This window comes from Scyliorhinus canicula, chromosome 7 (genome assembly GCF_902713615.1).
Source record: "Scyliorhinus canicula chromosome 7, sScyCan1.1, whole genome shotgun sequence".
Classification (NCBI taxonomy): Eukaryota; Metazoa; Chordata; class Chondrichthyes; order Carcharhiniformes; family Scyliorhinidae; genus Scyliorhinus; species Scyliorhinus canicula.
Genome location: NC_052152.1, coordinates 62,966,883 through 62,988,906, shown reverse-complemented (window position 1 = coordinate 62,988,906; position 22,024 = coordinate 62,966,883). Strand labels below are relative to the sequence as shown.

Below are 22,024 nucleotides of genomic sequence, written 5' to 3'. Positions count from 1 at the left end.
TTAAATGTCATCAGTGTCTCTGCCTCCACCACCTCTTCACACAGCAAGTTCCAAACTCCGACCACCCTCTGGGTAAAAAATGTTTTCCTCACATTGCCTCTAACCGGCTGCACCTTACCTTAAATCTATGCCCTGGTCATTGATCCCTCCACCATGGGGAAAAGTTTCTTCCTATCTACTTACTCTATCTATGCCCCTCATAATTTTATACATCTTAATCATGTTCTCCCCTCAGTCTCCTCTGCACCAAGGAAAACTATCCAAGTCTATCCAATCTCTCTTCATAACTAAAACTACCCAGCCCAGGCAACATTCTGGTAAATCTCCTCTGTGCCCATTCCAGTGTTCTCATATTCCTCCTGTAATGTGGACTCCAGAACTTCACACAATACTTTAGCTGTGGCATGACATTTTAAACAGTCCCAGAATAACTTCCCTGCTCTTAAACTCAATGCCTCAGCTAATAAAGGCAAGTATACCATATGCCTTCTTAACCACTGTATCCACCTGCTCTGCTACCTTAAGGGAACTGTGTAAATGCACACCAAATCGCTCTGATCCTCGGTGCTTCCCAGGGTACTGTCGTTTATCATGTATTCCCTTGCCTTGTTTATCCTGCCCAAGTGCATCACCTCACAATTATCCAAACAGAAATCCATCCGCAAACTTACCCTCTCACATTCATATCAAAATCACTTCTATAAACCACAAACAGCAAGGACCCCAACACTGATCCCTGCGGAACCCCACTAGACACATGCTTCCAGTCGGAAAAACACCCTTCGACTATCACCCTCTGCTTCCTGCCATTCAGCAATTTTAGATCCAATTTTCTAAATTTCCTTGGATCCCATGAACTCTTACCTTCACTACCAGTCACCCTTGTGGGACCTTATCAAAAGTCTTGCTGAAGTCCAAGTAGACTACGTGAAATGCATCTACACACCTGCTGACCTCTTCAATTGACGAGCCATCTAAGATGCCATCCCCCCCTTGGGGCGCACAAGGCGCAGTGGTTAGCACTGAGACTGCGGCGCTGCGGACTCGGGTTTGAATCCTGGCCCTGGGTCACTCTCCATGCGGAGTTTGCACATTCTCCCCGTGTCTGCATGGGTTTCACCCCCACAACCCAAAGTTCTGCAGGGTAGGTGGATTGGCCACACTAAATTGCCCCTTAATTGGAAAAAAGAAAGAAAGAAATAATTGGGTACTCTAAATTTAAAAAAAAGATGCCATCCCTCCTTACTGCTGTAAAGTGGAGCTTTGTGATAGCCAAGGCCCCATTTATTCGTACATGAATACACCTGAGTTTAACCCGATATGCCTACCAAGATGATCTATGTCAAAAACAACAGATTTGAATGCCCAAATGAAAACGCAGTAAAACTGTAATTTTGTGAAAGGTCTTAATTCAATTTATTTACATTTTACAATAGCTTGACCTTGTAAAAGGCTGGAGCTTTGCATTGAAAAAAGGTCCACAGTTAACCTTGGGAAACTCCATGAGCTTTTTCCTCTCAGCGATGTGCTCTCTTCAGATGTGCGCAATTTAGTCCATCATATCTTCAGTGCAGTCAGACTTTCAGGCTGTAGCGTGGCATCCTGGATCATCTCTACGATTTTTGTGGCATTAGCTCAGGAAACAGGCAGGTGCGCAGACGGGCATTAGTCAAACTCTTCAGGGTCATCAGAATCTTTGGGCTCCTCAGTTGAAGGATGTATTGCATCTATGACTGCATCCCCCATCAGTTCTATACAGCATCATCGACCAACATGGTCATCTCTGCCAGAATTTCCATGCCAGTCTTTCGCAGGTGAGTGTAAAGTGCCTTGCCATAGAGTTGTTTGGCCTCACCCCACTGTCTTCACTGTCGACATCTTGTTTAGTCAGTGCCATGCCTTACCTTGAATCAGTCCAGCAATCCATTGCCACAGTAAACCCCATGGGCTGGATTCTCCACTCCCCGATGCCGAAATTGCGTACGGCGACGGGGCGGAGAATCCCTTTTGCTGCCAAAATCGGGAGTGGCGCCAGTTTTTCAATTCTCTGCCTGCTGAAAAGGGGCGTACTCTAGGAGTACGCCACGCTGATTATCCACCGCCTCAGGCCAAATTCCCGATGCTTGGGATTCTCATGGTCCCAGCCGTTCGGGAGCCCGTTTGGGAACCTTGCGAGGCGGCTGCGGACTCAGTCTGGGGCCGCCACAGTCAGGGGAGGGCCGATCCGCGGGCAGGGGGGGTTTAATTCTGGGCTGGCGGCTCTGTGGGTGGCCGGTCTGGGGCTGAGTCCGCCATGGAGCATGGCGCGGCCGCTGCAGGCCGCCGCCATGTGCTTGCGTGGCCTCTGAACTGGAAGTGCTGGGGGCCATATCGGCAGCTACAGCTGCGAGCTCTATGCTGCCTCCCTGCTAGCCCCCAGAAAAACTGAGAATCGTTTGCCTTTTGACGCCAGTTTTCCGAGCGTAAAAGATCACCATTTTCACGCTGGCATGAGGACTTAGTCTCCAAAACGGAGAATACAGCCCCAGGTGTCCCAGCTTCTTTCCCACAACGATTCCTCTTTCCTGCAGGATTTGACTGGAGTTGGAAACATTCTCTGCTTGGGGCTGCCTTAGACCATGTTCACTGACGTTTTTCACTGCCAGGATAAGCAGCCACTCTCATCCTCTTCTTTACTGGAGAGAGTGACTGCTTGTTGAACTGTTCTGTGTTTCATGAAGGAGTACAAATTCGATGGTGGAATCTCCCACTCCTTCACAATGTCCGCTTTCCACCGCGGTCTCTGATTGATAACACTTTTACCTTTCTCACAGTTTTGGGTCACATTCACAAGCTTTACATGTCCTTTCACAGGGAGATCTCAATATCTAATGATGGCTTGGCTAGCACTCCATGATTTTGCGCTCTTGTGCGGTTTAACTCCATTCTGCTTGGTCAGCATATAACAAGCCGAGGCAAGTTTGACTAAGCCGGAGTCACAATTGTGGAATTTTAGTTTATCATGGGTATCGTTCTCGAGTGTTTGCTATTGTGCTGGTAGGAATGATTAACAACTTCAACTGAAGTTTCATGTTATCCAAGTTTGAAGCAATGTGGTTTCACTGTACAGAGAGTAAGAATGACAGAAAAGATCAAAAATATACCACGAGTTTACTTTGCAAGGTCAGCCTGTAACCTCCAGTGAATACATAGCACCCAGAGCACAAAAACACTAACCATATTAGCAATGCATCCCAAAGAACAGTTCACTTGATGAATCATTTGAAACCTAACAAAGGTGAATTCATAACAGTTGATAGAACGAAGCATAGGTCAATCCATGAATGAAGAAAAACATGCAATTCTGAGAAATTGAACCCCAAAAAGAAGCCATTCGATCCATTTGTTCACTCTTTATTTGACCAAACAAAATTAATGCAGCTGCTCTGCTCGCTCTTTCCATTGCCTCAGACATTTATCATACACCATGCTCCGGTTCAATTGTAATTCTCCAAAGAATCATTCTTCACAGAGCTGCGCTTTTTTATTATCTTGGGAGTTTACATTAAGTATGAATACCACTGGTGAAACATATTTTGCAAAGTTGTCATATTCCTGTTTACTTATGAATCATATTGCACATATGTTCATTTCAAGAACAAATACCATATAGGCAGGGATTGAAATGAATCATTGCTAATTAATTTAATTGTCAATATTGTTGCCTTTGAATTAGACAGGAACTAAAGGGTGTTTAGCAGTATCCAGCCAAGCTTTGTCATTTGTCTAGTGATACCCTGATTTTTCAGTTGAGTTACCCAACCATAAACCAGCTATCAAGAGACTACTTTTCGAGTTATGCCTGAAACAGGAATTCAGTGGAGCATGTGTTCAGCCTGCCCCTTAGTGCCCCCGAGACGTGGCAGCCATTTGGACCAGTGCCAGGGTAATGTGCCTGGCAAACTATCAACACCATGCAAACTTGCATCTGCAGTCGTTATTTCTAGGAAGGTGGCCAGCTCTTATGCAGACTCTGCCCGCAGGTTCAAATCTGGGGGAGGCATAGGAAGAGGCAGTTGAGGGGAGAGGGACCTTAAATTGCCCAGAGTTTTTTTAATGGATCGTCTTTTGGCTGTACAGAACTTATAAAGGTCTCAATTGGGTTATTAGTGGACGTAGGTCTGCACTGTAAATCTCCCTAATTTGGCACAGACTGGAAATCATGTTGAAAGAGTCTGATGCACTATCAATTACAACGAGACGAGAGTAGAGAGTAATCGAGTCTTTATTACGCAGAGATATGGAGCCTCCCGCAGCTGCTGCCGAAATGATGTGGAGATGCCGGCGTTGGACTGGGGTGAGCACAGTAAGAGGTCTTACAACACCAGGTTAAAGTCCAACAGGTTTGTTTCAAACACGAGCTTTCGGAGCGCAGTTCACCTGAGGAAGGAGCAGTGCTCCGAAAGCCCGTGTTTGAAACAAACCTGTTGGACTTTAACCTGGTGTTGTAAGACCTCTTACTGTGCTGCCGAAATGGGAGCAGCTCGGAGAGCCCAAACATTTATACTCCGCCTACTGGGTGGAGCCAGAAGGCAGAGATCTACCCCGTACCTGTAGTACAGGGGCCTTACCGTAATACCCTCGTATGCAGTATACACAATACAACAGTGGTGACTACCACATTCACCCCCTGTTAAAAAAGGAGTTCAGCGGGGGTGGTGGAAACTATTTACATACAGGTTTTAAAAAAAAATACAGGTTGTTTAAATTTCAAGAAAGAGGTTACAAATTTAGACGGTCGGGCGCCTTGGTCCGTCGTTGCAAGCAACAAAGTTGTGGTGTTGATTCAAGCGTCGGTTCGGTAGTCGGGGACTCCGTGAACGTATCAACCTCATCTTCATCCACAGGTGGGTCCAAGGGACGGTGGATCGTCCTGGAGCGGGGACTGTGGTGGGGTGCGCTGGGGGGAAGGAGGGTGGCGCCGGAGCGGGGTTTGGGGACCCAGCTGGTGCCAGGTCCCGGAGGGAGACTGTGTCTTGGCGGCCGTCGGGGTACGCTACGTAGGTGTACTGCAGGTTCGCGTGGAGTAGCTATACCCTCACAACCAACGGGTCCACCTTGTGGAGCCGCACGTGCTTGCGGAGGAGAACGGGTCCTGGAGCTGCCAGCCATGTTGGGAGCGAAACCCCAGAGGTGGACTTCCTGGGGAAGGCAGAGAGACGTTCATGGGGGGTTTGGTAAGTCGCAGTGCACAGGCGCGACCGAATGGAGTTAAGGGCGCCAGGGAGGACGTCCTGCCAGCGGGAGGCCGGGAGATTTCTGGACAGTAGGGCCAGCTGGATGGCCTTCCAGATCGTCACATTCTCCCGCTCCACCTGCCCGTTTCCCCGGGGGTTGTAGCTGGTCGTCCTGCTCGAGGCGATGCCCCTGTTGAGCAGGTACTGGCGCAGCTCATCGCTCATAAATGAGGATCCCCGGTCGCTGTGGACGTAGGCGGGGAAACTAAACAGAGCGAAGATGGTGTCGAGGGCTTTGATGACGGTGGCAGACGTCATGTCGGGGCATGGGGTGGAGAAGGGGAATCTCAGGTACTCGTCGACCACATTGAGAAAATACGTGTTGCGGTCGCTAGAGGGGAGGGGTCCTTTGAAGTCCACGCTGAGGCTTTCAAAGGGGCGGTAGGCCTTCACTAGGCGCGCACGGTCTGGCCGGTAGAAGTGCGGTTTACACTCCGTGCAGACCTGGCAGTCTCTGGTGATAGCCCTGACTTCCTCGATGAAGTAGGGCAGATTGCGGGCCTTTATGAAGTGATAAAAGCGGGTGACCCCTGGGTGACAGAGATCGTCGTGCAGGGTGCGGAGTCGGTCCACTTGTGCGCTGGCACATGTACCTCAGGATAGGGCATGGCTCATTGAGCTTACCGGGGCAATACAAAATCTCGTAATTGTAGGTGGAGAGCTCGATCTTCCACCTCAAGGTTTTATCATTTTTGATCTTACCCCGCTGTGTGTTGTTAAACATGAAGGCAACTGACCATTGGCCAGTGAGGAGAGTGAATTTCCTGCCGGCCAGGTAATGCCTCCAATGTCGCACAGCTTCAACGATCGCTTAGGCCTCTTTCTCGATGGAGGAGTGCCGAATTTCAGAGGCATGGAGGGTGCGGGAAAAGAATGCCACAGGCCTGCCTGCCTGGTTGAGGGTGGCGGCCAGAGCGACATCTCATGCATCGCTCTCAACTTGGAAGGGTAGCGTCTCATTAACCGTGTACATCGCGACCTTGGCGATATCAGCCTTGATACGATTGAAGGCCTGGTGAGCCTCGGCCATCAGTGGGAAAACGGTGGAGTGAATGAGTGGGCGGGCCTTGTCCGCATAGTTAGGGACCCACTGGGCGTAGTACAAGAAGAGCCCCAGGCATTGTTTGAGGGCCTTGTGGGAGGGGGAGTTCCATGAGTGGGCGCAAGCGATCGGGGATGGGCCCTAGAACTCTGTTCTGGACCACATAGCCGAGGATGGCTAATCGGTCCGTGCTGAACACACACTTCTCCTTGTTGTCGGTTAGGTTGAGGAGTTTGGCGGTGTGGCGGAATTTGGAAATGTTAGCGTCATGGCTGCAGATGGTGACGTTATCCAGGTGCGGGAAAGTGGCCCGCAGTCCGTACCGGTCAACCATTCGGTCCATCTCCTGTTGGAAGACCGAGACCCCGTTAGTGATGCCGAAAGGTGATGTGTTCAGCAGGTTGGTTCGATGTGGACTGCACTCGATGCAGGGAAGTTAGAAACAGACGTCTAACACTGGAGAAGATCAAACACTGTTTTATTCAACTATAGAACTGCTATACATATTCAGCTGTGGGTCGACACTATACTGATCTGACTGGTGACTTTGCCAGACTTACTAGCTACCGCATGGTGTTTGCACTTCCTAGCTCGTGGACTCTGACTGTCTCAGTAGCTGGGTCCCAAGAGAGCGGGAAACCTAGTGCCCTCTGGCTTTATAGTGGTAGTATCCTGTCTGGTGATTGGCTGTACTGTGTTGTATGCTTACTGGTCATCCTATGTGTCAATCACCGCCTTGCGGATGGGGACCTGGTGGTAGGCAGATTTCAGGTCCACAGTTGAGAAGACCCGGTACTGTGCAATCTGATTGACCATATCAGATATGTGTGGGAGGGGGTACGCGTCGAGCTGCGTGTACCGATTGATGGTCTGACTGTAGTTAACTACCATCCTGTTTTTCTCCCCAGTTTTCACCACTACCACTTGGGCTCTCCAGGGGCTGTTGCTGGCCTCGATAACACCTTCCCGCAGCAGCCGCTGGACCTCAGACCTGATGAAGGTCTGTCCTGGGCACTGTAACATCTACTCCTGGTGGTGACGGGTTTGCAGTCCGGGGTGAGGTTCGCAAACAGGGAAGGTGGATCGACCTGAAGGGTTGTGAGGCCGCTTACAGTAAGGAATGGTAGGGGCCCGCTAAATTTCAGGGTTAGACTCTGGAGGTTGCACTGGTAGTCCAGGCCGAGTAGCAAGGCAGCGCAGAGGTTGGGGAGGACGTAAAGCCGGAAGCCACTGAACTCTATGCCTTGGGTGGTGAGGATGGTGATGCAGTACCCCCAGATCGCCACGGAGAGGAATCCGGAGCTCAGGGTGATTCTCTGGTTGGTGGGGTGGACCGTGAGGGAGCAGCGCCTTACCATACCGGGAGTTGATGCCGCTTGGAGAGGAGGTGCCTGGCGTAGATTTTGTTGGTCTGCTGAGCGTGGTTCTCCTTCAGTAGCGCCATGGCCTCAGCGTATGTTGGCACGTTCCAGATGAGGGGGAAGATGTCTGAGCTCAGCCGCGTGTAAAGGATGTGGAACTTCTGTGCCTCTGAGGATGGGTCAGTCGCCGATCCAGTATATGCCTCGAAGCAAGCTAGCCAGTGTGCGAAGGCCGACGTGGCGTTGTCTGCTTGAGGGTGCAGCTGCAGGCGATCAGGCTTGATGTGGAGATCCATCGTTTTAAAATCTCTGCGTAATAAATTGATGCACTATAAATTACAACAAGACGGGAGTAGAGAGTAATCGAGGCTTTATTACGCAGAGATTTGGAGCCTCCGGCAGTTGCTGCAGAAATGGCTGCAACTCGGAGAGCCCACAAATTTATACTGTGCCTACTGTGCGGTGCCAGCAGGCAGGGATCTATCCCCGTACCTGTAGTACAGGGGCCTTACCAAAATACCCTTGAATGCAGTATACACAATACAACAGTGGTGACTACCACAGAGACCATAGGCCGGCCGATGTGGGAAAGGAAAAATTGTTATTCCGATGCAGTATTTTTGCAGAACCTCACAGTTCTTGTGAGGTTGGGGCAGAGGAATAGTCTGAGCTTTACTCTGTATCTGCTTGTGCTGTACCCGACTGGGAGGGCTGAGTTTCAGCTATTGCTCAGTTGGTAACGCTGTCACCTCTGAAACAGAAGGTCATGTGCTCAAGTCCCACTCCAGGAATTCAGCGTCAAAATGGAAACTGACATTCTTGGTGCAGTGCTGAAGAGAGTGCTGTCTTTTGGATGAGACATTAAAGCGAGGCGCTGTCTACCCTCTCAGGTGGATGTATAAGATGCCATGGAACGATTTTGAAGAAGAGTAGAAGAGCTAACTCTCAATCAACATCACAAAAACAAATTATCTGGCCCTTATCGCATTGCTATTTGTGGGAGCTTGCTGTGCACAATCCCGGGAGGGCCTCTACGATGGCCTAGCCCTTCCGCACCAGCCCCTGAAGTGCTCCGCCATGGCCGGCGTGGAGAAGACACCCCCTTGCGCATGCGCCAGAATACACCGGCCAGTCTGCGCAGTCCCTGCGCCAACCCCTCCAGAGCCGGCCTAGCCCCCAGAAAGGCAGAGAATTCCGCAACTTCCGGTCAGCCCGACGCCGGAGTGGTTCACGCGTTTTTTACGCCGGCGTCGGCCCATCACACCAGAATGGGAGAATCCCACCTCAGAAGTTCAGTCATAAACCCAATGCAGTCTTACTTCTTCTGGTGTTCAATTTGTGGAATATAATCCGCATAATATGGATCTTAGTTTGGTTACATGTGGTCTATAATTGAGATTCCTCGAGTTTTAATTTAAAATCTGAATTTAGTTGAAAATATTCATATAATTAATTATCATTGACAGCTGAAACAAAAATTTGCATTTGAATCCACAGCTCCTTTTGTTAATTTAAATAACTAATGTAATCGTTCAATAGAAAATAGCAGATTAAAAATACATTCCTGACCAAAAGATTGTAATTTACGTTTCTTGAGAGATAATTAGCATTGCAGATGAGAACAGATAGTGAAGCCAGATACTCTGAGGCTGCATGCAACAGGATTTGGACAACATCCAAGCTTGGGCTGACAAGTGGCATGCAGTATCCGTGCTACTCAATAGCAACACAATGACCACCTCCAACAATTGAGAATCTAACCATCGCCCCTTGACGTTCCACAGAATTGTCAGAAGAGTCCAGTGGTAAACCACTGTTACATCTGTATTAGGTGATGTAAGGTAGGACCTGTACTACAGGTTCGCCGGTAGCCCCTACCTGCTGGCTCCGCCCAGTAGGAGGAGCGGGTCCTCTATTCAGCAGCCATTTTGCCAGCTGCTGTGGGAGGCCACATATCTTACTGCAATAAAGCCACAGTTGTATCTAACCTTAGTCTTTGTACAATTGATCGTGCATCAATTTATTGCAGTAAGATTTTTTAAAAGATGGACCTCCAAATCAAACCACATCGCCTGCAGCTGGATCCGCAATCAAGCGACGCCAAAAAGGACTTTAATCACTGGCTTTGAGGCCTATATCAATTCAGCGACCACTCCTCCGACGGAGGCTCAGAAGATACAGATCCTGTACTCAAGGTTGAGCTCCAACGTGATTCCACTGATCCAGGACGCCCTGAACTACGCAGATGCCATGGCGCTCCTCAAAGAAAACTACGCACAGAAAACGAACACAGTCTTTGCCAGGCACGTACTCGCCACTCGCTCGCAACTCCCTGGTGAGTCCATAGAAGACTTCTGGCGGGCCCTAATCCCACTCGTCTGGGACTGTGACTGTCAGGCCACCGAACATTCCAACCTTCTTATGCGCGATACGTTTGTTACGGGGATTGGGTCGGACCTCATACACCAAAGATTGCTAGAAGGGGCCACGCCTAGCTGAGACTAAAAAGCTAGCACTCTCCATGACGGTCGCCTCACATAATGCTCAGGCCTACCCCTCCGAATTCGTGGCCCACCCCTCCTATCCCTCATGGACCCCACAGACAGCCGCCCCAGCTGGGTATTCACCCAGCCAGTACGCCTGTGCCACACGCCAACCCGCGCACCCCGGGGTCCCCGATATTACTTCTGTAGCCAGCAGAAGAACCCCCGCCAACGCTGCCTGGCCCGCACTGTCATTTGCAAGGCTTGCGGCAAAAAGGGACACTTCGTCATGGTGTGCCAGGCCCACGCAGTCGCCGCTATCACCCCCTTACCTACACACAATGGGCGCCACCATCTTCATCCCGCACCACGCGCAGCCAGTGGGCGCCGCCATCTTCACCTCCCCAGACCACGCGCAGCCAGTGGGCGCCGCCACCTTCACCTCCCGGGGCCGCGAGTGGCCAGTGGGTGCCCCCATCTTCCCCCCCCCCCTCAGTCTACATGCGGCCCATGGGGGCCGCCATTTTATCCCCCACAGGCTCTTCAGGCGCCACCATCCTGTCTTCCCCACAGGGCATGGACGGCGTCAGCATTCCATGACCTGGGCCCCCCACGCTCTCCATCTTCTGACGCCAGCGACGACTGACCGCAGCTCGCCTCAGTGACGATCGACCACTCTCGTCCGCACAACCTGGCCACCGCTTCGACCAGTGTGAGAATCAACGGTCACGTGATCTCTTGCCTGCTGGACTCCGGGAGCACCAAAAGCTTCATCCACCCGGATACGGTAAGGCACTGCTCCCTCGTGGTCCACCCCGCCAATCGAAGAATTTCCCTGGCCTCCGGATCCCATTCCGTCGCGATCCGGGGGTTCTGCATGGTCACTCTCACGGTCCAGGGTGTAGAATTCAGTTGTTCAGCCTCTACGTCCTTCCTAATCTCTGCGCTGCACTACTACTAGCCTGAACTTCCAGTGCAATCTCCAGAGCCTTACCCTCAAATTCGGCGGGCCCCTACCACCACTCACTGTGTGTGGCCTCGCGACCCTAAGGGTCGACCCTCCCTCTTTGCTGATCTAACTCCAGATTGCAAACCTGTTGCCACCAGGAACAGATGGTACAGCACCCAGGACAAGACCTTCATCAGGTCCGAGGTCCAGCGACTGCTTTGGGAAGGCATCATCGAGGCCAGCAACAGCCCCTGGAGAGCCCAAGTGGTAGTCATTAAAACTGGGGAGAAACACAGAATGGTCGTGGACTACAGCCAGACCATCAATCCGTTCACGCAGCTCGACGCGTACTCCCTCCCACGCATATCTGATATGGTCAATCAGATTGCGCAGTACCGGGTCTTCTCAACGATAGACCTCAGATTCGCCTACCACCAGCTTCCCATTCATAAATCGGACCGCCCATACACTGCTATCGAGGCGGACGGTCGTCTCTATCACTTCCTCAGGGTTCCCTTCAGCGTCACTAACGGGGTCTCGGTCTTCCAAAGGGAGGTGGACCGAATGGTTGACCGGTACGGTTTGCAGGCCACCTTCCCATGCCTAGACAACGTCACCATCTGTGGCCATGATCAGCAGGACCATGACGCCAACCTTGCCAAATTCCTCCACACCGCCACGCTCCTCAACCTCAACTACAATAACGAGAAGTGCGTGTTCAGCATACCCCGCTTAGCCACCCTCGGAGTTTTGGGCCCAATCCCGACCGCATGCACCCCCTCATGGAGCTTCCCCTCCCCCACTGCCCCAAGGCCCTCAAACGCTGCCTGGGGTTCTTCTCCTCTTCTCCTACTATGCCCAGTGGGTCCCAAACTATGCGGACAAGGCCCGCCCACTCATTCAGTCCATCCACTTCCCCTTACGGCCGAGGCACAACAGGCCTTCGCCCATATCGGAGCTGATATAGCCAAGGCCGGGATGCACGCAGTAGACTAGACACTGCGCTTCCAAGTAGAAAGCGACGCATCAGACGTCGCACTTGCCGCCACCCTCAATCAGGCAGGCAGACACGTGGCATTCTTTTCCCGCACCCTTCATGCCTCAGAAATTCGGCACTCGTCCGTCGAAAAAGCAGCCCAAGCTATCATTGAAGCTGTGCGCCATTGGAGGCATTACCCGGCCGGCAGGAGATTCACTTTCCTCAGTGACCAACGGTCGGTAGCCTTCATGATTAACAACACGCAGCGGGGCAAGATCAAAATCATAAAATCTTGCAGTGGAGAATCAAGCTCTGCACCTACAATTACGAGATTTTGTATCGCCCTGGCAAACTCAACGAGCCCCCAGATGCCCTATCATAAGGTACATGTGCCAGCGCACAAGTAGACCGACTCCGGGCCCTACCCGACAGCCTTTGTCACCTGGGGGTCACACGATTGTACCATCTTGTCAAGGCTTGCAATCTGCTCTACTCCATCGAGGAAGCACGGACAGTCACCAGGGACTGCCAGGTCAGTGCAGAGTGCAAGCCGCACTTCTGCCGGCCGGACCGTGCACGCCTGGTGAAGGCCTCCCGCCCTTTTGAACGCCTCACCATGGATTTCAACGGGCCCCTCCCTTCCACCAACCGAAACATATGTATTCTCAGTGTGGTCGATGAGTACTCCAGATTCCCCTTCGCCATCCCATGCCCCGATATGACGTCTGCCACCGTCATCAAAGCCCTCAACACAATCTTCGCTCTGTTCGGTTTCCCCGCCTACATCCACAGTGACAGGGGAACCTCATCCATGAGTGATGAGCTGCGTCAGTTCCTGCTCAGCAGGGGTATCGCCTCAAGCAGGACGACCGGGGATACGGGCAGGTAGAGAGGGAGAACGGGACAGTATGGAGGGTGGTCCTACTGGCCCTACCGTCCAGGAATCTCCGAGCCTCTCACTGGCAGGAGGTCCTCCCTGATGCACTACATTCCATCCAGTCACTACTGTGCAGCGCTAAGAATAACACACCCCATGAACTTCTTTTTGCCTTCCCCAGGAAGTCCACATCCGGAGTGTCGCTCCCCACTTGGTTCGCAGCTCCAGGACCGGTCCTGCTCCGTAGGCACGTCCGACTCCACAAGGCGGTCCCGTTGCTGGATCGGGTGCACTTGCTCCATGCCAACCCCCAGTATGCCTATGTGGCGTATCCCGACGACCGCCAATATATTGTCTCCCTCAGGGACCTGGCACCAGCAGGTTCTACCCATACACACTTCTCCGGCCCGGCGCCACCCTCCCCTCCCCCAGCGCTCCCAACATTAACCCCACCAGGACCATCCCTCCTTCCCCTGCCCACACCAGAGGATGAAGAGGATTTCGACACACTCCCGGAGTCATCCAACATCAGGGCAGCATCGACATCGCCAGCATCGACATCGTCGCCACCACTACGTCGCTCCCGGCGGAACGTCAAGGCACCAGACCGGTTGAATCTCTAACTGGCACCGGACTTTCGAAGGACTTTTTTTTCCTTTTCCCTGATAAAACACTGTACATAAATTCACTACTGTATATAGTTCTCCACCACCCCTGCCAGACTCATTTCTAACATGGGGTGAATGTGGTAAACCACTGTTACACTTGTATTAGGTGATGTAAGGTAGGACCTGTACTACAGGTTCGCCGTTAGCCCCTGCCTGCTGGCTCTGCCCAGTAGGAGGTGCGTGTCCTTTATTCAGCAGCCATTTTGCCAGCTGCTGTGGGAGGCCAAACATCTTACTGCAATAAAGCCACAGTTATATCCAACCTCAGTCTTTGTACAATTGATCGTGCATCAAGTCCCTCATCAACAACATCTTTTGGGTCACCATTGACCAGAAACTTAACTGGACCAGCCACACAAATACTGTGGCTAAAGAACTGGTCAGATGCTGAGAATTCTACAGCAAGTGACTTACCTCCTGGCTTCCCTGAACCTTTTTTCCCAGCCACAGAACACAAGTCAGGAGTGTGATGGAATACTCTCCACTTGCCTGGATGAGTGCATCTCCAACAACACTCGAGAAGCATGACACCATCCAGATCACAGCAGCCCCACTTCATCAGCACTCAATTCACCATCTGAAAGATTCACTCTTTCCACCACTTGCACACAATGGTTTCAGTATGTACTATCTACAGGACTGATTACAGCAACTCGCCAACACTTCTGCAACAGCATCTCCACAATGTGATTTCTGCCATGTATAAGGGCAAGGGCAGAAGGTGCAAATGAACACAACCACCTATAAATTGCATTCTAAATCACATACCATCCTGACTTGGAAATATATCTCCATTCCTTCATCATCATTGGGTCAAAATCCCAGAACTCACTCCCTAACAGCACTGTGGAGTACCTCCACCCCATACACATATACACACACGCCCCTCCACAGCCACCATACCATCCCCCACCTACTCATAATTCCCCCCCCCACACATTCCCCCTACACTGCCCCCAAAAAACACACACACAGCCCCAACCTCTACACCCATACACAGACTCACACACAGCCCCATCACCCACATACAATCCCTCCCCTCCACCACACACACCACTCCCCACACACACCACTCCCCACACACACACACACCACTCCCCACACACACCCACACCACTCCCCCCACACACACACACACACCACTCCCCACACACACACGCCACTCCCCACACACACACACACCACTCCCCACACACACACACACCACTCCCCACACACACACGCCACTCCCCACACACACACACCATTCCACCCCTCCCACACACACACACACACACACCACTCCCCACACACACATGTACACAGACCCACATACATATTCACACCCCTCCCCCACATGCACATAGCCCGAACACTCACACACACATGCACAGGCACCCAACCCCCCCCCCACATAGATTCCCCACGCTTCCCAAAAAACGCACATACTGCCCCACCCCTCAACATACATCCATACACAGCCTCACACACAACCCCACACACCTGCACACAGCCCCACAGACACACACAGCACCTTTCCACCCACACACAGCACCTCCTTAACCCCAACCACCCCCCCTCCCCCACACACACACACACACACACACATACACACACAAATAAATGCATTGAGAAGAATTAAAATGGCAGTATGTTGCCATGGCTATAGTTATGGTACAATCTCATGTTACTTTCAGCAAAATATTTTTGAAATGTCATACTGGTGGTCACCGGACCAATTTTGTATTTATATAATGAAATGGCAGCATTACCTTCACAATTAATTCATTACAATGTTGGTAAATGCTACATATGTGTAACCTAATTCTCCATGCAAAATAGCCATTGCTTTGCAGAAGTAATTAATTGTATGAGATATTGTATTGCAGGTCAGGTATTATCATTGATAATCAGGCATTGTGGCTTTCCCCTCTCTCCTCAAAATAATGGATTTGGAATGTCACAGATCTATATTTACAGTACATATGTTTATAACCAACAATAGACATTTCCATGCGAGAAAATCACTTGTTATTAACTGACAATAATCAATTGACTTTCGTTCTGCCATATATGGACATGTACCTCATAAATAAACATGGGCAAAGCCAAAAGCAGCGGAATGCTTCTGACTTGTGATGTATGGAGGGTGAAATTTGAAGCTATCCATAAAATAGTACATTTAACATGGAGACAGCGAGATTCTGATTAATTGGCAAATATATAACCATTATCTCGGCTGTGGCTCCTCAAATGAGTGATTGTAACAAACATGCACAATAAACAAAAGTCTGTTTCTCGTGATAATGCCCGTTTGCAAAGAGTAATCCAATTTGTAGATTGGTGCCGCTTGAGCTACATGGTAGATATTGTTAAATGCCATCAATCACTTCTGTTAGCTTTTGTATTGTTACAACAGAGGAGTGTACAGTTTATCTAGTTCTACTATTAGTTTAACATTTTATTCACTCGCCAAAATAGCCAGTTATTTACCTTCACTGATGTCAGACTAGAATAAAAGAGACTTAACCAGGCTTCTTTAAATAAACTTAGAATGTTTGGATTTATTATGAAACAAATTTCTTTTAAAAAAACAAGTTGCAAGAACTGGCAATTGTACTCTGGAAGTATAACTACCTGTCCCTTTTCAAAAATACCCCAGCACGCATGCACGCGCACACACATGCAGACACACACACACACACACGCACAACACATTTATAAAATAAGGGATAAGGTTTACAGGGGTTCAACACAGTCAGTCTGGGGCTCCACCATTTGAGGATGGGTTGCTGGACCTAGTAAATGACTGGAGTTCTCACCAATGAAGCTTCAGTGTGGAGAAGGGTATAGAGTTGGATCATTTCTTTTTGTCTCAGCTTTGCAGAGTTTGCTGAAGTAAATTTAGAGTACCCAGTTCTTTTTCTTTCCCAATTAAGGGGCAATTTAGTGTGACCGATTCACCTACCCTGCACATTTTGTTGGGTTGTGGGGGTGAGACCCACGCAGACATGGGGAGAATGTGCAAACTCCGCACGGACAATGACCTGGGGCCGGGATCGAACCCGGGTCCTCAGTGCCCATGAGGCAGCTGACCACTGCGCCACCGTGCTGCTCCCGCTTTGCAGATTTTCAACTGCAGATATTTATACACAGATGAGGATTCTCTGGGTGCAGGTTGATAACCACTCATGGAATTTCAAGCAAACCAGGGAAAGAATGAGTTAGGACAGCCTCTCTTCTCAGCTTTTTCCCCAAAACAGAGTTCAAAACAACAGCTTCAAAACGTAAAGCTTCTCTGTCAGGTGGATTCCAGTAAATCACGAGTTTTGCCTTTCAACTAATTCTTTTTCCCACAAGCACACAGCTCTCCCCCCCCCCCCCCCCCCCATCCCCTCGCCCCCCTCCGCCACTCAACAAAGAAAATTTCAGCACAGGAACAGGCCCTTCGGCCCTCCCAGCCTGCACCGATCCAGATTCTTTATCTAAATCTGTTGCCTATTTTCCAAGGATCTACTTCCCTCTGTTCCCCGCCCGTTCATATATCTGTCCAGATGCATCTTAAATGATGCTATCATGCCCGCCTCTACCACCTCTGCTGGCAAAACATTCCAGGCACCCACCACCCTCTGCGTAAAAATATTTCCACGCACATCTCCCTTAAACTTTCCCCCTCTCACCTTGAAATTGTGATCCCTTGTAATTGACACCCCCACTTTTGGAAAAAGCTTGTTGATATCCACCCTGTCCATACCTCTCATAATTTTGAAGACCTCAATTAGGTCTCCCCTCAACCTCCGTCTTTCCAATGAAAACAATCCTAATCTACTCAACCTTTCTTCATAGCTAGCACCCTCCATACCAGGCAACATCCTGGTGAACCTCCTCTGCACCCTCTCTAAAGCATCCACATCCTTCTGGTAATGTGGTGACCAGAACTGCACGCAGTATTCCAAATGTGGCCTAACCAAAGTCCGATACAACTGTAACATGACCTGCTGACTCTTGTACTCAATACCCCGTCCGATGAAGGCAAGCATGCTGTATGCCTTCTTGACCACTCTATCGACCTGCGTTGCCACCTTCAGGGTACAATGGACCTGAACTCCCAGATCTCTCTGTACATCAATTTTCCCCAGGACTCTTCCATTGACCGTATAGTCCGCTCTTGAATTAGATCTTCCAAAATGCATCACCTCGCATTTGCCTGAATTGAACTCCATCTGCCATTTCTCTGCCCAACTCTCCAATCTATCTATATTAGGTACCATGATGTTCAGATGATATCTTGGAAATGATATTGGGAGCTATTTAACGAGAACAAAAGAGTCCCGTTTTGGGCACGTTTACCGGGGTCTTTTTCAGTGCCTGCAGCGCTGAGAATGAGCCCATTATCTTACGCGACTCTGTTTTGTTTTATGGCCTCGTCGAGGGACGCCCCGCTGAATTCGCACTTATTTTCATTTCCTGCACTACGAGCTCAGCCACCCCAAACTCACAAACCCCCACCACGGCATCCGGCCCCCTCCCAACCTTCTTGTTCGGGGTTCCTCGATTTCCCCCCTCACCCCACTTCATAAGGACAGGGCACCCCCACGGGCCAAATCCCTGGCACGGGACACATGGCACCCAGACACCTTGGTACTGCCAGCACCCTATCTGTGCCTCTGCCAACCTGGCAGTGCCAAGGTGCCAGGCTGACAGTTTGCAGGTGGCAGCAAGAGTGCCAGGGTACTACTCTGTCCAGAGCCTAACCACCCCTGTGGGGGCCTCCAATGTCCTGGGAGACCCCCCCCCCCCCAAAACCATTTGCCGTTATGCCTGGCCCATGTTTGTGTGGACCAGTGCTAATGGACACCAAGACGAGGTCTGTCAGGTGTGGGCATTCAATCCAAGGCCTTGGGAGACTCCGGCGTAAACATATTTAAGTGAGGCCTCTCATGAGATTTAACGGCCTCGTTGCGTCCCGAGTCAGGTGCAACAAGTCCATTTGGTTAGACCCATTGCTGCTCCCAGTTCAAAGGTGAACTTATTAACTTTTTGTAAAATAAAATCCAAGTTTCCAAATAATACAATGTCCTTCCAAATCCAAATTCAAAAGAAAAAATTTGTGAAGATATGCCAGATATAAAGATATTATACTGAGCTGTATTTCTACGTAGCATTTATATTGAAAGAGCTTCTTGCACAACAAGCAATCTATCTTAGTGCTTTCACAGAGCCCAATAATTTAGAACATAGAACATAGAACAGTACAGCACAGAACAGGCCCTTCGGCCCTCAATGTTGTGCCGACCCATGATCACCCTACTCAAACCCACGTATCCACCCTATACCCGTAACCCAACAACCCCCCCTTAACCTTACTTTTATTAGGACACTACGGGCAATTTAGCATGGCCAATCCACCTAACCCGCACATCTTTGGACTGTGGGAGGAAACCGGAGCACCCGGAGGAAATCCACGCACACAGGGGGAGGACGTGCAGACTCCACACAGACAGTGACCCAGCCGGGAATCGAACCTGGGACCCTGGAGCTGTGAAGCATTTATGTAATTCCACGAAAATTACAAATTATTGTAATTTGAATGAAGCATTTAGTCATCTTCTGGACAGTTCCAACATGTTGTCTCAATTTCTGAGTTGTTTTGATAACTGTATTGAAGTTGACATGTGTTCTTTGAAGTTTGAAGAATGCTTGGTGTATATTTCATGGCATTCACTCTCGTATCTTTGTGAAGGTGCCACTGGTATATCAAAGCAAAAATGAAATCTGAAGAAAAGAGGCGAACACATTTCCAAAATGGGCACAGTAAGTAGAACCTAACCAAGGCTGGATCAATTGTGAGAGAATAGAATCACAGTCTGATTAATCAACCATTTTTGATTTCATTCTGTGACTAAATTAACCACTGAATGTATTTTTATTTTAATTGCATGTATTCCAGGAAATGAAATTTGGATGTAAGAGTATGACTGGCAGAACGTCTTATTTTTTAGTCATAATTGTTGTGAGAAGTAAGCATGAGAACAATGTCTGACTTTGTACTGGGGAAAGATTCTTCTGACCTGGATTTATTGGTCAGCCGAAACTGATGACCTTGTGAAAGCCTCCCTGAGAGGCCTGGTGATGTGGGACGAATTTTAATGCTCTCAACGAGCAACTGAATTTTCCCAACAATGGGGTTGGTGGTCTTCGAGCCAGGGTATTGGGAGAATGGGGTGGGCAGTGGCAGGGAAAACAAGCGGGGCAGCTCCCAAATGCATTCCTGTCACCAGGAACATTTCTCATGGGTGGAGAGCCAGATAGATTCCCCACGCCTGGAGGCAGGCAGCTAATTAAGCTGATTTTGCACCAAATTAAGTTAGATTTTGCAATTGGCAGAGCAGCCCCTCTGCTACGTGCAGGGGCCACTATCCCAATGGAGCCGACAGTTTGGTTTGGGGAGTGGGGTGGAGGAAATTCCGGGGGGGGGGGGGGGAGGTGGTACTGAGAGAATTAAATCCAGAGGCTCCATGCCTGTATCCTTCTGAAGGGTGTACCCTCCACGCCAGAGGCCCAACAGCTTTGCCCCTCAGACTTTGTAATTTGAATGCACATTTCCGATGGTGCCTCCATGTTGAGGGGCTCTCTCGACCTCTGACCTACTTGAGCAGTGCCCACCTCTCCCAGAGGAGCTTTTGAGACACCTGAGCTGTTTGCCCATGATTTGACTGGTAGTATCAGGAGTCTGCTCCCTGTCCTTAATAGAAGGACAAGCATGGAGGAAGCTAATGAAAGCCGCTTCTAGGAAGATTGCACTGTCAGGGTCCTGATGACCATGAGAAATTCCAACTTCTAGTTGGAACATGGTGCTCTAGTGATGTCATCAATCACCCAAACACATGAAAGAATTCTCACAGACAGGCTACACGAAAATGAATAGCATCAAATTCTTTTTTAAAATTTTACATGAAGCAAAATAAAGTTTGGGACATACATAAGGGATGAAGCTAGAAGCTGAAATATGAGGGGCGGGATTCTCCATCGCCCGACGGCCATATCATAATCGGCGATCGGGAAGAGAATCCCTTCCGATGTCCCAAATCGGGGGCGGAGACAGTTTGACGCCTGTTTTTGAGTCTGCACCCCTCCAAAATGGCAGCATCGCATCGCTCGCCACATGCCATTGGGATGCCCTTCCGCAATGCTCCGCCTCTGATGGACCGAGTTCCCGACTGTGCGGTTGACAGGTCAGAGCGGTCGGAAACCTGGTGTGATGGCTGCGGACTGCTGCTGGCTGGGGGGGCTTCTGTGAGAGCTGGGGGGATTGTTGGGGGTGGCCAGGGGGTGGCCTGTGGGGTTGCATTTGGCCGGTTGGATCCATGTATGACCGGCGCCATGTTGTATGGTGCGACCACTGCAGGCCGTTGCCATGCGCATGCACGGCCAGGGAACCGGCCATTCTCCAGCCATTTTTGTCGCGGGAGCCGGGGGTTTCACCCGGCGCCGCTGCTAACCCCTGACCGATCCCGGAATCGATGAGGGTTTGGCGCCGATTTTGCCATAAAACGCCTGCAAATTCTCCATTTCAGCCGGCACTTAGCCACTGAAATGGAGAATCCAGCCCCATGTTTTAAAAAAATATTATTTAAAATGCTATCGTTCAAAAAGACTTGTAATTAATTATAAAGTTAACTTTTCATGGCCATAATCTATTGTTCAGCAATAGTTTTTGCAAATTTCGTCTGACTATACAAAATGCAACTTTTTGTAGAGTTTCTGACAGTGATGTAAGAGTGGCAAAGAGGAATTTCTAACTGGTTTCACTGATTGCTGGCTCTGTGGTTGAATCAAATACCAGCCTTGATGGAGACGTGAGTGAGTGACAGATTTCAATTCAATGATTTATCCCTTAATCTGCCTACTCGCTTTCTCCTCAAGCTGAACTTTCTTTCAGTGGGGCAGTGACAGCCATGTTGATAGTTCTCTGTCAAAAGATGCAGGCCATAAAATATTCGCTATGAAGTTGGTAAAGATGCCCTGTGTTTAATATTAAGTTAAACCGTGAACATGTTTTAAAAACATCTAAAAGTTCTCACTTGAATAGTAAGCCAGGGAAATATTCACAACACATTTCTGATTTGACTTCATATAGTAGCCAGAGGACTTTTCCATCTCCAACATTTGAAGAGACCATTTTGGTTTTTGATACGTCTTATCAAGTGTCAAAACTACTTTCTGATTCTGAACTTTGAAGTGTGATTCACATCGGGTGATAATTATTGGATCATCAACATTGCAGGTCTATGTTCCTGAGCTATGTTTATAATATGGTAAGTGGGTGACATTTGGAAGCAATGGGTGACTTTGGTACTTTGGTTCCCAAACCCACTGGGATTTTCCTCACCTCATGTCTAGGCCTGTT

The 22,024-nt window shown here is 49.7% G+C and overlaps 1 protein-coding gene across 1 annotated transcript in view; it reads left to right on the top strand.

Moving 5' to 3' along the window:
* LOC119969034 (ephrin type-A receptor 6-like) overlaps positions 1-22,024 on the top strand; it is a 956,636-nt gene that overhangs the window by 831,751 nt on the left and 102,861 nt on the right. The window contains 1 exon segment of the mRNA XM_038802175.1: positions 19,358-19,428. Coding sequence (XP_038658103.1) covers positions 19,358-19,428 — 71 coding nt within the window.